This window comes from Oryzias latipes, chromosome 11, assembly GCF_002234675.1.
Source record: "Oryzias latipes chromosome 11, ASM223467v1".
In the NCBI taxonomy this organism is placed as follows: Eukaryota; Metazoa; Chordata; class Actinopteri; order Beloniformes; family Adrianichthyidae; genus Oryzias; species Oryzias latipes.
In genome coordinates, this window is record NC_019869.2 from 9,286,185 (window position 1) to 9,304,565 (window position 18,381).

Genomic DNA, 18,381 nt, shown 5'->3' on the forward strand with positions numbered 1-18,381 from the left:
GTATTTTTTGTTTTGTTTTGACTTCTTAAAAAAAAACATCATTTGCCATAACTCTTATCATTAATCAATTAACGAGGAGAGAGGAAATGGCTCATTCTCTCTAAATGTGGATGGATGGGTGGGGTGCTCACCTGTTAACGTCAATGTGTAATATGAATCTTTAAATTAAGAAGAAAAAAAATGCAATGCAGTGTTTGATCGGCTTCTGATTCTAACATAACCCGTGCAGAACTTTCTACTACTAGTTCTCTTGACCAGATTAGCCTCTAAGGTAGTGGACACAACAGGATGCATGACATCCCACCAGAAATGTGATGTTTTGCATACATCAGCATCTTCCAAAAAGTAGTGTTTACATCCCAAATTCTCTCATCCCTTTGACTTGGTGACAGCACTGAGGCTTTTTATGGAAAATTCCACACCTGCAAGGCTCTGACTACTAAGACTGTGAATCTGCCAATAAGTGTGAGTATTGGCTATGAGTGTGTGAAAGCTCCTTGTTGGGATACAATGGCTGTACTGTGGACTTGTAATGTGAAGCCTTCAATAGAAACATGTTGGACAATAGGCACATTGCAGGGGGGTGGTATAGCCAGCAGGCTGCTTTCATATCTCGCATATCTTCTTGGAAAACATACCCATAAGCCTTAAAATAAAATGTCGACTTTTTATTGTGTCTTTAACCTTATCTTAATTTAGCAAAGAGTTATAGCTATAGTTGGTGCTAAAGTCTGCATCAAATTCAGATGAGAAGGTCAGGGATTATGTGGAGGTCAGTGGCTTGACCAAAAATAAAAACATCAACTTCTATGCGGGCTGAGGACCAAACCGCTGACCCTGGTTAAAGGGCAACGACTCCACGACCCTCAGCCACAGTATTTTTTCAACCTGCAGGAGCTCCTTGGTGTTTGCATGCCCAATTCTGCAGCTTTATCTTTGTGAAGCAATGCATTCGTAGGCTGCAAGAAAATGATTGCAGCATTTGTGGGTCGCAAGCTGATAAAGGCAGTGGACTTTCACCTTCCTGATTACTGTATTTGTAGGAGAGGCTGGCCACGTTTAAAGAGCACACCTGGGCAAAAGAGGCTGACGTTTTAAATAGGTTATTTGGATTTTTTTTTCACGTAACTTAAATAAGAGATGTAGAATGTTGACCTTCCGTTACAATGAATGATTAGCTCTTTACTGTAAAAATGTGTCCATGGTCTGCATCCTCCATCCCTTGCAATGCCTTCTGGGGTCTCCAAGTTCATGTGTTGGACTTCAAAGTTAATGACTGCAGTGCTCTGCTGTTCAATGCAAACAAGGTGGAACATAAAAGGCAGGATATAAAGCTCTAAAAGTCCGAGCAGTTGCAGCTGCTAAGTACTGCCAGTCGACACCTGAATGAGTCTCATGTTGATCGAGCCCAACCCAGCCTGGTTGTGTCTCAGAGCTTGTCTCAACTGGTCATGAAGAAGCTGATGCAACACACTTGCAAGTGCCGTGATTCAGGCGCTCATGACCTGAAGTGTGTTTGTAGGTCACGTAGTAAAAGGTGACTAATAAGATATTCCGTTTTTTTTGGCCAGAGGAAAAAAACGTCTGCATTGCATCAGGAAATTTATGAGGCTGACGATTGACGTAAAGGTCAATAGCAATTCTCTATAAACATCTGTGAACAACATAACCTTTTCACATAAAACTTGATGAATTATTACAGATTGGGATCCTGTTACCTAGCACACTGAGTGTGATTTCAGTGAATCCTGGTATCTCTGGGCCTAAAGTGAAGAGTCTGCAGACTGAGAAAACACAGAGGAAGGGCTTCCTCATCTAGATCCAAATGATCAGGATCCACTCAGAACAATTCCATCTGATTTATTAATTAACATTCACTTTGACAGATTATGGTCTCCCTTTGGTAGTTATATTAAAGCGTTTATGCAGGAGATAATTTCAACACCTTATTGTAAGAAAAAGAGAAAAACACTTTTTTGCTGACTGAAAAGGGATTTTTGTTAATTCCTCTGTTGAAAATTTGACTTTCATTAAATACAGATTTTTTTAAAGGAACAGTAACTTGTATGACGAACGCTCTCTTTCTTCTAATATTGATACTGAGTAATTAACCAGGCTTGAGAAATGTTTTCTCATATTGAGTTTAGACAATAAAAGCAAACAAAAGAATCCCAATAATAATCTATTTTTAGTTTTGTTTATAGATTGTAATTTCTTTAAATCAGAGTAAGTGATTATTCGGTTTGGAAACGTAAGCTTTGCAAATGTAAGGTTTGTTTTTCAGACGAACTTTTAACAAAAAAGTTTACAATTAATGCAATTAATCTGACCCTGGCTGGGGTCAGAGGAGTAAAGGTCCAAACCTGCAAAAGGATGACTGACTTAGTTAAACAAAAACGAGTGACCACATGAGCAGCAACCTGCAAACCAAAACACAATACCCACATAGAACTGAAAGCTTTGAGGACGCTCAAAGTAATAGTGTCACACATAATATTGCTTGAGATACTCTGTATTACTCAAACTAAAATAAATGTAACACTTGAAGGACTGCATTTTGGTTTGGAGCTTAAATCTGAGATACCTGCTCTCGTTTTATTGATTCTTACGACAAATCAAGAAGTCCATTAGATTTTGATTGGAGCTAGCAGAGGATCTGCAGCCTGCAACACATAAATAGCCATCTGGGTTCATTTCCCACTGACTACAACCCAGTAGGAAACATTATTTCACCCTTTAGAAAATACACTGATTTGTATTGATGTTATTGTTAATTTTAGCATATACATAAAATATAGGATATAGATGAACTATTGTGTTTTGGTATAAATAATTCACAAACATTAAGAGAAAATAGCTTCATTTTTTTTCAAAATATAACATATTTTAGAACTTTTGACAGAGGTTCACATGACTTCCTTTCAAATAAAAGACCCCCGGTTCCATATAGGATCATCTTATTTCATCACATGTAGAAATAGATAGTTTAATGTAAGCAGTAATAAAAATAAAGATAAAATTAAATCGGAGCTAATTAAGTGACTCTTGTCAGATTTTTCAAAACCAAAAGGTTCACTTAAAAATCCTCAAATTTGTTCAAAAATAGAAAACCCGCCCTATAATCCGGTGCAGTTAAATTATGATTTATGGTTATGCTTACTGACCTCAAATAGATTTTCTGTAGTACACAGCGCTCAAAAATCTGTCAAAGTATTTTGAAACCATATTAGTCAACAAGGGATAACTGAATTGTTGGAGAATTAAGTCAGGAAACTCGTGGACTCATCCGTACTGTCCTTCAACTGTTTGCGTTACTGCACGTGTTTAACTTTACTACTTTTTACTTTACATTTACTATTTTTCTATTTTTCTTTAACCAGGGAGCCACAATTGAGGGGGAAAACGGCAAAGTGTCTGGAGCCTCAGGGTGCAGACCCGAGCACATCCAGACAGCATTTAAAAAATCCATTTAAAAAAATCACAACAACCTTAGAAATGCCACAAAATGACTTAAAATATTTCCTAAAAAACACGCAAACATTTATACAGAATTACTTCAACTGTGGACACAAGCAAAGACCAAGAGAATCGCAGTTTTGACACAGTTAAAGCAACCTGCTGAGTAAAACAAAAATTACTATGTGGATGACTCTTAACTAAAAAGGATGACACCAAAAGGTATGAAGGTGAAGGTTCTCATTTTTTCCTGGTGAGGTTGTTTATTTATTCTGGTTGTTTGTTGCACAACAACACAAACACACAAACTGAACTAATCCTAATCCTCTCAAGAACAAGGTACTGCCCGTCAAGTTCTGAATCAAAGCTGGAAAACCTTCAACACAAGTATAGACAAGAAGAACATGCCAAGGCCGAACAACTAATGACAGCTACACAAATATTGAATCATGGTGTGTTTTCCCAGAGTCATGCATTTGCAGGCTGGATCCAACCCAGGAATCCTGGTAATCCACTGTTGCTTTTTTCAGTCCAGTTGAATCTCACTTCCTTTAGTGACTTATTATACAACCCTTTTTTCCCCTGCCTGTGAGGAAAGCATTCCAGAAGCAGGGAGACTCAGTCTTTCCCCATAGAGCCTCACTCAATCAGCCTTTGTTTTGATTCAGCAGGAAGGTATGTAAGGTCAGGCCGACCACGTCTTCAAATCCACCCAACATTCAGCGGATATTTGTCAGGTGGCGTGGGACGCAAAACGCAAGAGGACCAGGCCTGGTGGCGGAAAAGTCAATATTTAATAATTGAACTAGAACTCGAAAAAAATGTAAGGATCAACAGAAAGTGGACGATCTGACAAAGAAGAAATGTGCTGGGGGAGAGAAATTGACTGACTGAATCTAACAGGGGGAACACTTACAAACAGAAGGAGAAGCAAGAAAACGCTGAAATAAAATCGAATTCTATTGCCTTATAATTCTGTTTTCTCTTTTACTTTCACCAAGAAAAATCAGCTGATGTTCACGTAAGTATGTTGGTACAGTTGTCTGAACGATCAGGTTAGTGACCTGTGGGATGAGAAACCTCTGTTTGACCCCAAAAAAAGAGCACAGGAGGCTAGATTGGGAAGTTGGCATCAATAGGATTGCTTGAAAATAAGTGCAGGGGCTGTAAATGAATTAACTATGACTGGTCAAAATAAAAGCAAGTGCACTTCTTTTATTACCGGTAGTCTAAAGTGCTTAAAAGGAATCCAAAACATGAAAATTTTAAGAAACTTGTTTTCAAAAAAACTTTTAAAGAACATGAAATACTTCAAATCCGTGTTTAAATGATATCTTGGAGGTGAATCTAGAGGACAAACAGTGTTTTGGAAGGACTAACCTCAGCTTCTGAATTCCCTCATACGCTGAGCCTCAGCTAAAACAGTCAGCACTGCTCAAGCATGGCTTCATAATTAATGATTAAATTGTTTGTTGTGGGAAAGTCTTATTGTGCGGTCAACTTTATAGCATGATTTGTTGTCTGTTATTAAGAAGGAGCTGCTGACTCGAATTGCTCAGGAGTTAATGATTCTCGTCTTTCCTTGTAGTGAGGATAAGAAAACAACACGCCTCAAAGGCATATAAAATAAAGCCGTGATATGACTGCGATAACGCAGAGGTCCCTCCTCTGGTGCAAAAACACAGCATAAATAAAGTCATGCTAAACTAAAAGTGCTTTAAAAGATCATAAACAATGTTGCAGAGAAAGTGCTGGGTTCCAGTGACATGCCCTTGTCGTTGACCTTCTGTTTATACTGAGGAAATACATTTTCTGGCATTTTTAGCAAAACAGTACACTTGAATTTTCATCTTTAAGCATACTTGAGTATAAGTAGCAACTATAGACTATGGATGTTTAGTGTATGAAGTATATTAACTGTATACTTCACAAATTGGAACATTTCAAATTTGCAAAATATAGAGTACAGACTATTTATAGTTGTAGTACATTTAAATAAACTACTTTTTTCTGAGGGTTTCCTCATAGTTGGATGTTTTTCAGCAAAAAGTATTACACCTGATGTTTATTTACTACGTATATTTGAGTATAGGTAAGGCAAGTATAGACCATGTATGCTTAGTGTACAAAGTATACTAACTGAATACTTCTTCAGACTAAATTGGTACATTTTAAGTTTGCAATATATAGATAGTAAATAAAAAGTAAACTTCAAGTATACTGCCTCACTTTTACTACAGACTAAGTATACTTGTAGTACATTTAAATAAAATACTTTTTGCTGAGGGTTGTGTGAACTTTCCATGATGTATTTTCCACCAAAGGGGTTCATCACAGTGTTCCAGTTAAAATATTAAGTATTTTTTTAACAGGAAAACCTATTATAGAATCTTTTGTAGTATTCTAACTGCAATAAATAAATAAATAATTACCATTCCAAAAGATTATATATATACTGTCCAGCCTGGTCTAGTTGGTTTTTTTTTTAATTGTTAGTATTTCTTTTTTTATTAAAATATATTGTTTCTGTGTTATTCTGCTGAAATCAAAAAAGAGAAATATAAAACTGGAATCAGGACAAAGAAGACAGATGCGTGGGAGACGTGACGGCCCGCCTGTAGCTCTCTTATCTTCTCATGTCACTCAAACGCGCCTTCAGGAAACGCCCAGTGCTTTGCTTTGGACAGTCAGGCGAGAGAACAGAGGGTTCTGAGTGCTGATCCGCTGACTTTCAGAACAACACGCTGCTTAGCTTCTGAAGCAAACAAACAAACAAACAGCCTCTTTCCAACAGAGCCGTATGATCAAATATCACGCATGGCAAAGATGACAGCAAGATATCTGTACAATACTCAGTAGGCGCTGAGGTCAGATGGGAGGAAACGGGCATTTGAGAGCTAATATTAGCTCAGTTGTACAATAGAGCGGCTTCTGTGTAAACAAGTGGCAGAACATCTGTCCAGAGATTATAGGAACATCGACAGGGAGGCATAAACATTCACCAAAGACCCACAGAGTTCATTTGCATGCACAGATGTGCATATATGTATACTTATATCTAAATATAGATATCTATATATAGTTGTGACAATTAGGAGGAAAAACAAGCTGCTTTTTTCGTTTCCATCCCTCCGTGCCACTCAGTCACATGCTCAGTGTTTCTGTCTGAGTGCCAAGCTCAGTACTCTCTGACTGACTGTAATCTGTTGATCAGTTAGGGGGGAGGGGGGGGGGCATGATGGACAGAAGGACAGCAATCTAGGTCGTCCAGCAGTAATCCCTTTGGATGGAAGCGCTGTATGTTGTCGGGAGAGAATTGTTTAGCTCGCCCAACCCTTCTTGTGGTTGGCATGGTAAATTGTCGCCTTGTGACAGACAGCCCTGACTTTGTCTTCCCCCTCACATGATCTGATGGGATCTGTTAGAAATTCCTGGCTTTGATTAATCAGTCACAAATGGCGGAGAGCAGGGAGATGCTTGAGACTCACTGACTAGTTCTTGTTAAAGGTTTTAAACAAACTAGGCACCTTGTGGGTGTGCAAAAACAAAAGGATTTCTTTGGAACTCTGCTAGAATTTAGAGGAGCATCAGATACATGAATACATCTGCTTCCAGCAGAAGATTGCATAACTACCATTCAGAGAACATCACAAACAAGCTTTTTGGGCTTTGGGTCAAAGGGATGTAAAAGGGTGAATGAGTCCAAAATAAGAAAACAAACCTATTGCAAAAATAGTAAAAGATCAACCCCAATGAAATGTGTGTTTTGAGGGTTTTTGACACGTTCTTGTAGCATTTTTCTGATGATATGAAAAAAAAAAACAACAAGGAATAATAGTGCATTTCTGAGTATTTATTGAAGTCGTAGAGAATCAGGGGCAGGCGAAAAAGTTTGAAAAACGCTTGCAGTCGTTACGTACAAACTACAATCGGCGGGCCACAAGCTTCATGCTCCGCTACATTCTGATGCATCTACCTTCATACAAATAGATCCCTGAACGTCTTTATTTTCCTCGTCTGAGATGGTTTTAGACTCAAAACTGTACGGCTGGATAACTCCAATACTTCTCACCACTGCTCTAAGCAACAAGAAAGGGATTAAAAAAAACTGTGGAAACACTTTTGCAATTGATCAAAAGATGATTGAAGTGGGACTTTAAATTGTCAGCTGTTGTTAACCCTTTAACTGCCTACTCAACCACACAGTAGAGCACTTCGGAAAAATATTATCAAAAGCACTGATTATGTGTATTCTGTTGCAATGAGCAGCAGAACAAAACAAAAGAGTAAATGTGTTAATATTCTCTCAGTGTAAATTCAGTCTTTGGATTTCTGGTTTTAAACTCGGTGCTCGTCATTGTGGTCCCCTGCATGTTTTTGGTTGAAGGATGTTTGTGTTTTCTGTCAGTTTAAATTTTAAACAGTGGTTTTTGTTATGGTTCCTTCCTGGTTACCTGCCACATTCCCTCTTGTTTAAAAAAACCCCACGACCAATCACATTTTCCACTGTTTTCATGTTTTCATGTGTGTTCTGGTTGTTAATTTTCATTTGCAGTTTCAGTGTTGTCTGACTCAAAAACACACACAGATGGCTACGTTTTTAATGATATATAAACTTCTGATTTGTCATTTTATACATCGTATTAGTATAATAAAAAAGTTTGTGAGTTTTTTTTACAACTTGACATTGAAATGTTTCCTCTCAGTTGAGAATCACACATGCATGAAGCCTCCTAGAGCCGTAATAATCCCAGTAATAAAGAGAGCATTCCTAAAATACTTCTTCAACTTATAACAGCTTTTTAAAAGTCAATTCATTGATCTGATATGACACACTCTTAAACAACAGTAAGGCTGTTAAAAAAATTAGATAAGTAATTCACAAATTACTTATTAACTATGTACTATTGTCCAATGTTGTGACCGCAGTTGAACTGGAAACTTGGATGTGCATCGACTGCTGCATGAAGAGGTCAGTTCAGGTACTTAGTGCAATAATAAGATACATATAAATTAAAAATGGTTACACAAAAGCTTTAACCTCTACTTTAGACCTCACACATCAGCCTTTTTGCAAGAACTGCCATGGCTGTGCATGCGCCATATGTCCTCTGTTGACAACTAACAGTTACTTCATGGGGCTTTGTCCTACTTGACCTCGAAGTTCAGTTTGCTAGTCAGTTTTTGCAGAAGGGAGATGGGTCAGAAGAAAGTGCAAGAGGTTAAAGGTCATGAAAGGAGCCAACGCTTCTGTGTTTATATGTAAATATATAGGAATACAAGCAAACATGCTCATATGTATATGTCAACACTCGTGATTCCCCCCCAAAAATGCTAAAATGCATGTTTTTTTTGTGCATATAGTCTTATAAGTGTAACACTATGAATTAAAACTGCTTTTAGAAACGTGGATGATTATTTACAAAGTGAACAGAAAAAAGAACTATTAATATTTGGGAGTCAGCTGAAAAGGGGGCTTGAAAAACTGGCAGGGGAGGATTCACGCTTCGTTGCTAAGGTCACGTTGCAGAAGACCGCTTCATGTCACAAGTCAAACATCATGGCAAAGCTGAGCGCAGCAAAAAGAGGAGCAAGGTCATTGGCAAGGTCTTTGTAAGGTTATCAAGGCAAGTGAGGGGGGGTAGCATGAATTGTTCTACTGTCTAAAGGATTTGAACAAGAAATTAAATTAAAAGATAGAAACATGGAAAAGTTCATCGCAAAATGTTTTTATAAGCACAGCAAGAGTTGTAAAAACATTTTTCCTAAAGGAAATTAAGTCCTGCAAAGAGGAAATGCTGCATCAGAGCAATTCTGCATGGAAAATTTGTTCTTAAGACTAATCCTTAAAACAAAGTTTTTTATTTTTCTTCATAAAATTGTTTTAAATTCTCTTTACTAGTAAATATACATTCCAGACCAAAAGTTTGGACACACCTTCTCATTCAAAGAGTTTTCTTTATTTTCATAACTATGAAAATTGTAGATTCACACTGAAGGCATCAAAACTATGAATTAACACATGTGGAATTATATACATGACAAAAAAGTGTGAAACAACTGAAAATATGTCATATTGTAGGTTCTTCAAAGTAGCCACCTTTTGATTTGATTACTGCTTTACACACTCTTGGCATTCTCTTGATGAGCTTCACCTGAAATGTTTTTCACGTCACAGGTGTGCCCAGTCAGGTTTAATAAGTGTGATTTCTTGCCTTATAAATGGGGTTGGGACATCAGTTGTGTTGTGCAGAAGTCAGGTGGACACACAGCTGATAGTCCAACTGAAAAGACTGTTAGAATTTGAATTATGGCAAGAAAAAAGCAGCTAAGAACAGAAAAACGAGTGCCCATCATTACTTTAAGAAATGAAGGTCAGTCAGTCCAAAAGATTGGGAAAACTTTGAGTCACCAGCCTCAGAAATGGCAGGTTAACAGCATCTCAGATTAGAGAGCAGGTCAATGGCACACAGAGTTCTAGCAGCAGACACATCTCTACAACAACTGTTAAAGGAGACTGTGTGAATCAGGCCTTCATGGTAGAATATCTGCTAGGAAACCACTGCTAAAGAAAGGCAACAAGCAGAAGAGACTTGTTTGGGCTGCTTTGGTCTGATGAGTCCAAATTGGAGATTTTTGGTTCCACCACCATGTCTTTGTGCGACGCAGAAAAGGTGAACGGATGGACCCTACATGCCTGGTTCCCACCGTGGAGCATGGAGGAGGAGGTGTGATGGTGTGGGGTGCTTTTGGTGACACTGTTGGGGATTTATTCCAAATTGAAGGCATCCTGAACCAGCATGGCTACCACAGCATCTTCCAGCGGCATGCCTTTCCATCCGGTTTGCGTTTAGTTGGACCATCATTTATCTTTCAACAGGACAATGGCCTCAAACACACCTCCAGGCTGTGTAAGGGCTATTTGACCAAGAAGGAGAGTGATGGGGTGGCTGTACAGAGGACCTGGCCTCCACAGTCACCGGACCTGAACTCAATCGAGATGGTTTGGGGTGAGCTGGACCGCAGAGTGAAGGCAAAAGGGCCAACAAGTGCTAAGCATCTCTGGGAACTCCTTCATGACTGTTGGAGACCATTTCAGGTGACTACCTCTGGAAGCTCATCAAAGCAGTAATCAAAGCAAAAGGTGGCTACTTTGAATTTTCAATATTACATATTTTCAGTTGTTTCACACTTTTTTGTTATGTATATAATTCCACGTGTGTTAAATCACAGTTTTGATGCCTTCAGTGTGAATCTACAATTTTCATAGTCTAAAAATATCTAATATAAAATATATCTGTTTTTTACAACTACAGATCTGTCTTTTTTTTGTTTGTTTTTTTATAATTAACCCCTCTCCAGCAGCTGAGCAAATCTTTCAGATTGTACTGTACCAATAGAGGGTCATGAATCTTTCAACCCATGAAATGTAGACTTGGATAAACTCCTTTTGTATTTGGAACTAAACTTTATTTATATTATATTTGCATACATTCATTTTTTTTGAAAAGGCAAGAGAGAGTTGGGATATTATAAATGGGGGATAGGGGTACAAAAAAGGAAAAAAACATTTCTTGTATAAATGAGCTGTTGGATCAAAATGTCTTAACTGTTCCTTAGATGGACATTTAGAAGGAATTGTTTATGGAGAAAGGTCCATTGGTAAAGAAGACCGTCGAACTCCTTTCCTAAGACTTTCAGCAGCTGTCTTATATTAGGTAGTTTAGGTCAGGAAGGAGCTGAAAGGCTTCCAACAGCCCCCATCAACTTCATGTTTTACAAAGCATTCCCTCCTGTTTATCAGGTCATTACCCTCACTACCCATTCTCAAGCCTAAACTAACTCTGACCTCTTTGGGCCAGCCTTTATCAGGACTTCAGTTGCCTTTCCCAACCACATTAACTCATTTGCTCAAGTCAAACTCGCAGCTGCAGTTAGTCTACTTTGTAATGTATTATGTCACTTGTTAAGCCATGACTGCAAGAGTGTTAACCTTTAACAAAGGCAGACGGTTTAGATTTTAGCTCGTCTTCAGAATGGTACTTTATATCTCTAACAATGTTTTTTTCCAAATCAAACAAACTCCTCACTTCTGAAACATAAAAAAAGTAAAAACATATTTTAAAAAATACAAACTATATTGCACTGGTTTAATGTAGCTGTGTCTACAGCGATCAGTAGTTAGATGGTGACCCAAGTATCACTGGCATGTCATAGATTGATTGAGACATTCCTCCAGTATTGAGGCAGTGGGATATGCTGCCCCCTGTTGACCAGAATGTAAAACTTCCAGCAGGAGTTTGACTAAACAAAAGCTGCTCAGACCCCCAGGTAACAGCCGTCTTTTCTCCAGCTGATCTGTGATCTGAACAAAGGTGCTGCTCCGCTTTAACCAGCAAAATGGACGGTGGAAAAGCTCTGAGCGGCCGAGCTGGAGTAGTGTCTTTTTTCAGCAGGTTTTCAATGGAAAAGGAGCTGCTGAACTTCCCGTTAACCCGGGCATCATCACAGGCAGCAGGTTGAGGAGAGCAGAGCACCGACTGCTTTCCTGATCTTTGATTTTTGCTCCCTGTTTCCACTTTGGAGGCGAGCTCGGGGAAGAGGTGCAGGAGATCTTTGAGGTGACGACGCACCATCTTTGTTGTGATCTGGCTAGAGTCCAGTTTCCAGTAGTTTCTCTTGGTAGTCACAGGGTCTGGCACCACTGGAATCTAGTAAAGTAATTGTAATCCAGGTTTTAGTTGCAAAATTAAGCTAAACTAGCACATTTAAAGACCAAAACAAACCTTTCTGAAGCATCTGTGCGTTGACAAACACACCCGGATGTTGTTCTCAACAGATTTTCTGCCCTCAGAAATCAGTGGCTCCATCTTCTGAATCAACTACAAGATATTCAATTGGGGTTATTCTTTTTTTTAACATTTTGAGCTGAAATAAATAAATAAATAGAAAAAGAATCAATTAGTATTCCATTTGAATCATCTCACCTGAGTGAAGGTGAGCATCTGGTCCGGAGCATCATGAAGGGCCACTGCAATCTTTGCCAGGTAGGTGGAAGCATTCCCATAGACTTCTCTCCGGGTGCCACTGGTTGGATGAAAGGTTCCTGGAACTCCAGACTTCTCCATCTTCCTTGCAGGGGCTTCCAGATCCGTGTTGGTCTGAGATCTCCAGCTGGTGGACCTTCAAGTCTGCACATAAGTCCTATTTGTACAATAGGGGATTACAGGGTGGGTCCCAAAGGTTAACAAGCACCTTTTCATGAGATGATGACCCATGGATGTTGGAGGTGGAGCCAGACATCACAGGAAAAGGTCATTTCAAAAACAGCTTTACATGTGCAAATGTGAGCAAAAGGCAAATCTGGAGGTGGCAGAGCTGAAGATGTTCAAGTTCCCTTCGGGAATAACAAGGATGGATCTCAGACACGAGATTAATGCAGCAAAGTATCTTAAATGGTATGGACACACGAAGACAGTGATGATATTGATAAAAGATGCTCAGGTTGGGGCTATGAGGAGGGATTTAGGTCAGGAGTCTGAAACCTTCAACACTTAAAGAGCCATTCAGGAGCCAGAAGAAGCTGCAATGTCTTTTGTCAAAAACAAGACACGGATTTGGATTTATGTGAAAAAATAACGCTATTGTTTTTATAAATAACACATACACATAAAGACATTTTTCCAAAAATGAAATAGTTTATAACTTTTGACAGGTTCATATGACTTATTTTCAAAATAAAAGACTCACTGTACCACTTATGATCATCCCAGCAAATGCAGTTACAGGTGGTGTCATGCCAGCACTGAGAAAATATTTATATACACAGGTAATTTTATTGTAGTTGGTGCAGCTCAGTCAAAAATGTGTAAATCTAGCAAACTAAAATCAAATAACAGGTAAATTGTGCAACCCTTTTTTTTTTTTTACCATAAAAAAGCCTGAATTTTGTTCAATAATAGATAGTCTACCTTATGCTCTGGTGCTCCTTAAGTATGAATTCTGGTTCACTGACCCCATGTTGATTTACTGTGGTACATGGAACTCAGAAATCTGTCATAATGTTTGACTTGATTAACTGTAGGAGCATTGTGGGTAATGTAGTCAGGACCCCTGGGAAGTGAGATGTTCTGTGCTGCATCTGTTTAGGAATGAGTTGATTTAAGTTTTGACTTTTCTGGCTGTTTTGTTTTGCTTGTCTTTTAGTCCAAAAGGTAAGGTTACAGTTTAAACTTTTAACCAGTTTGTTTTTTTCAACCAAAGAGCCACAAAGGAGGGAGGGAGTCAAAGAGGTTGCAGATCCCTCCTTCAGGTGGAAGTGGGTGATTTGGTGTGAGGAGCCCTGAAGGGAGCAGATGGCAAAGAAGAAGTCCTTTTAAAAGAAAGATCGTTAAACTAGTTTAAGTCCCAGAATGTGGAGTCAGCATTACGTTTGGATCATTTCCATTCATGTTCAACTGTAGCACGTGGTGGAAATGGTTTAACATCATCACAAAGGTAGGCTGCACTCCATTGTGGACTGTTGTTGTTTTTTTTTTTTTTTCAACTTTTACACAAATATTCACATTTTTCATGCTGGTTTTATTCACCTAACAGCTAATCCTATTATCCTTTAAAGAAAACCTTTAAGTTGAAAATGGAGTCGTAGGCTGGGGTGAAATTCCAATGAACAACCATTACATTCCATTTGTCTTTTGTGTGTGTGATGATGAGACCTATTTGCATCATTTAAACCCATTCAGATTTACACATTAACAATGCCCATGTTAAAGGTTTTGTTTAAAAAAAAATGAATAAATGGGTGTATTCTTTAAACCAGTATTTTCTTGTCCTGCCCTGGAATCTGAAGCCTCAAATGCCTCTTTTACCTTCAACAATTATCATCATCTTTCTTCAGAAAAATGGAAATTGAAATAAAATTTAAATTACTTTTAGTTAAAAAGAAAAAAAAGCCACTTAAGGTTTGGTGATGTTCAGTTTTTACTAATCACATTTGCCAAAATTGCACCAGACTGTCAGCAGGTTGTTTAAGGGATAATAATAAGAAAAATGTTCAAATCTTTTTGAGCACTTTAGTTTTACTACACTGGGTTCATATCGGCTATTATATCTTTATTCTTATCAATGCTTTTCTTTTTAACAAATCATTGTTATTGTTATAATAGTGTGCAAACAATAAGCACACAAAAATGAGACTTTTTTCATGCTACCATGTTGAAACATTGATACATGCCATGTCTTGTATCTGAAGGAACCTGCTAATATTTACAAATCTCATTTTGTAGAGCATTTGTAACTTTAATGCATTGAATTTAGAAGATAAGATCAAATGTGCTTAACATATTTTGCATTAATTAATCTTTTTTGGTATAAATGCAACAAAAATAAAAATAAAATAGTTAATAGATGGATAACTTCTTTCTTAATATGTGTAATTTACTGTATTTTCCTTTTCATTCACATACCCAGAAGTCCATTTGTCACCTGACGTCATGGTCCTGTCATGCGCAGAAGAAACACCAAACCGGAAAGAAAGGCGTTTTTTTTCGATAAACTTTATTGCACATTTTTCAATTTGCAGAAATTCACAGTCAGTATCACAATAAAGAAACAATTGTTAACATCAAACACACATAAAAGACCAAATAACAGTAATGGTAATAAGCCCTGTGTGTTTCTATTTTAGTGTAGGTCTTTTATTTTTTTATTATTTTTTTTTTATAAATGCTCATATACAAACCAAGTTAGGGTGAACAAACGTAAATGCACATATAGAAAAAACAAAACAAAATGTGAAAAGAAGGCAAAGGCAAGCCAAAAAACAATTCAAATAACAATACTTATGATATTTGATATATTTGATTGTTTTTCTGTTTTTGTTTGGAATTCATTTAAGACACTTATAATAATTCAAAAAAATACCAAACAAAGGGAATGAATTTTTACCATTTACATAAATAAATGAAATGTTTGCATAAAATAATAACAGCATTGATAACATCAGAAATTCCCAGGTCCAGATTTTCCATTAAGAGAAGAACGTCAGGTGAAGAAAAAAGGGAATATTTTAAACTTTGAGTGACAACCAATTGTGAATATCAGTCCAAAATATTTGTATCTGGTTGCAACTGTAAAAGAAATGTTCTAACGTTTCAGTTTCAGATTAACAGAATCTGCATGGTTCAGATTGAAATTTGTATCTTTTATGTAAAAAATCTCCAGGAAGGAAAAGTGTTACATACATCCCCTCCTCCAGAGGAAACGTCTCGTTTTAACACAAAACAACAAAGATGAATGAAAATATAGTCTGTTATATTAGCATTAGAACCCTGAAAATAACAGAAGGTGCTGCTCCTCCTCAGACTTAGAGATATTGTCTTTTATGGAGGAAGAAAGGATTGAAGTGGACATCTGCAGGGACACCGAAGTCTTCATCAACGGCTGCAGAGATCCTACAAGCCACCAATCAATGAATAAAACATTAATGAATCAAACAAATGAGCTTCCAAACATGCAGCTCACCTGTTCAACTAAGTTTAGTGTTTGCTCCGCTGCTGTGCTGCGTTCACTTGCTGCTTCACTGTATGCTCACTTTAATTTTAATCTGGTAAATTTACAATTTTTTCTCTCGTTGATTTACGTGTTTTTTCCCCCTCATACATTTGTGATTTAAAATTTAATAAATTTACAAGTTTTTCTGATAAATTTACAACTGTAAATTTTGTAATTGTACCTTTTTATGGTGGCCCTAAAACTCAGTTGTTGTTGTTTCTCTTTTGGCTTTTCCCATCAGGGGTCGCCACAGCGAATGAGTCGCATGGTAAACTTGGCAATGTTTTACGCCGGATGCCCTTCCTGACGCAACCTTCTCAAACCGGGCTTGGGACCGGCACAGAGGTAGAGAAGGGAACAGGGAGCAGCCTGGAGTCGAACCCGGGTTTCACGGACGGAAGGCGCCGCAAACCAGCACGAGCTAAACCAGCTCCCTCCCTAAAACTCAGTTGTACTGAACAATAAAAGGAGGATCTCATTCATAAAGTCAGATTTAAAGGTTTTACATATTTTTACTGGCACAATTTCAAAGCATTTCAAAAGAGGACAAACATTAAGCTTCATGTTCAAGCTTCTTTGTGATTTTTTTTTTGTTTTAAACAAAAGTCACAAGAGTAAAGTTCAAATTGAGGTTTTCATCTGATTATTTTAATGTGCAAAAAAAACATTGTGCAGACTTTATGAGAGGTGATGCTTTTCATGTTAATGAGAAAAATCTGCAAAAGAGTTTCCAAAATGCAGCTTCATATGAGGAGCACATACAGGAGCTTTTAAGAGCTCAATTAATGAAAGGCTAAATAAAAAGAAAAGGACCCGGATTTTATATTTTTCACTGATACTAGCAACTTTCATAGATAGAGCAATAGTCGTCAATAGTGAAAAGTTAAGGTCCTACCAACTTTAAATATCAGTTATCTGTGGGGAAACTCTGGTATAATTGTGATGTAGTTTTCCTTTAAAAACAAAAAAGGTTTTAGGCAATTCAGACAAGCATGCAATGTGTGCTGAATTTAAAATCTAAACTTAAACCATGACAAACACATTTAACAGTTGAATGCATTTCCTAAAATGTTACCTTTGTTTATCCCTAAAAATAGGTATGTGCTTATTTTGACCTTTTTATGTATATCCTGCCTTCATAAGCCTCCCAATTGCACTTGTTGTGCGTCCTGTCTGCTCCACAGGGCGGGGTTTGGCTTGTTCGAGAGCAAATACATCTTTTTGAGGGGGCAAAACACAAATTTAGAGCCTTTATTCTGTTTCATCTGATGTGTGATGCTGCCCCGTCTTCTTTTCCATGCGTTGGAGGGGCAGTTGCACAGACATGGTCAGTGCCGTTTGTTTTGCTGTTGATCTTTACAGATTATGACATTAACCTACCATAAAAGTGCATGCGTGTTTGCCACTCTGCCTGGGAAATTTTGATGAATAAGATTTGATGGGGGGCATTTAAGTTTTAAAATTAATTTGATTTTTATTTTAGTCAACAGTAAAATAGTTGTAGCCCTTTAAGGTTTGTGGTTTATATGTTTTGGTACAATGTAAAGGTACTGATTTTTATATAAGTAAAATGCAAGATTTTATCTAGTTTCACAGTTGTTAATATCACCATTCAGATCTAAACAAAATAGAAAAATGGTTGGAAATCGATAGAGAAAAATAAAAAAATCATTTCAAGCCACTTGAATGTAAATAAAAATGGACTTAGTCTTTCGAGATGAGGACAACCCATAAATCTAGTTGTAAAAAAAATAGTTTTCCTTTATAGTGAGGACATGATTTCTTTTAGATGTTCTACTACTCACATTTTACAAGATTTACCCATTGTTAAAAATTACTTTTTTTTTCTGGTTTGTTACTGAAAATTTCCGGCACCACGATCCAAGGTTTATTTCATATTAGAGGCTTTAAAGTCGCACTCCAGTCATCTTTTGATTCATTTTCAAATTGTATCCAGTTGTTTTGTAACCCTTGTGCTATCCTAGGCACGTTAACGTTGGGAGTTGGGTCATCTAGACCCACTAGACAGTGCTCTGAACCTGATTTCTTCCATGATTTGTGAACCTCACTGGTGTCCATGGATTATATGAAATGTTTCCACCTTTATCCACCTTTGTCATGGTAGGGAGAACACGTCAATGCAAAGGTGGGGTCATCTAAGATATCACAAGGGATAATTATGATGACTATTTTAGCCTAAATTTCTAGGAGTTTCCTGCAAAAGCAGCAGTGGTTCATTAGAAATGTCCCCCGAGTTGTGGGTGGGACTGTTGGTGCAGAGCAACCCTTGGCGTTGTCCCATTGATAATTCTGTTTACACCATCTCCTGCTAGCTTACAGCCCCTCACACCTCCAATCTAACATTACCGGCAC

The 18,381-nt window shown here is 37.6% G+C and overlaps 1 protein-coding gene across 1 annotated transcript; it reads right to left on the reverse strand.

The window, feature by feature from the left end:
• Window positions 1-10,944: 10,944 nt before the first annotated feature.
• On the reverse strand, window positions 10,945-13,375 carry LOC101163910. Its single transcript, XM_023960250.1, has 3 exons — window positions 12,444-13,375; window positions 12,243-12,338; window positions 10,945-12,167 (listed from the first exon to the last, which is right to left on the reverse strand). The coding sequence occupies exons 1-3, from the start codon at window positions 12,582-12,584 to the stop codon at window positions 11,631-11,633; spliced, it is 774 nt and encodes a 257-aa protein (XP_023816018.1). The 5' UTR covers window positions 12,585-13,375; the 3' UTR covers window positions 10,945-11,630.
• Between the last annotated feature and the right edge of the window lie 5,006 nt (window positions 13,376-18,381).

What these genes read in the sequence shown, in the direction of transcription:
- LOC101163910 (XM_023960250.1), bottom strand. Translation starts at nt 12,584, where the DNA reads ATGGAGAAGTCTGGAGTTCCAGGAACCTTTCATCCAACCAGTGGCACC. An exon ending in AGATGCTCACCTTCACTCAG is followed by an intron (nt 12,339 to 12,443) that starts GTGAGATGATTC and finishes AATATCTTGTAG; the next exon opens with TTGATTCAGAAGATGGAGCC. An exon ending in CGCACAGATGCTTCAGAAAG is followed by an intron (nt 12,168 to 12,242) that starts GTTTGTTTTGGT and finishes TTACTTTACTAG; the next exon opens with ATTCCAGTGGTGCCAGACCC.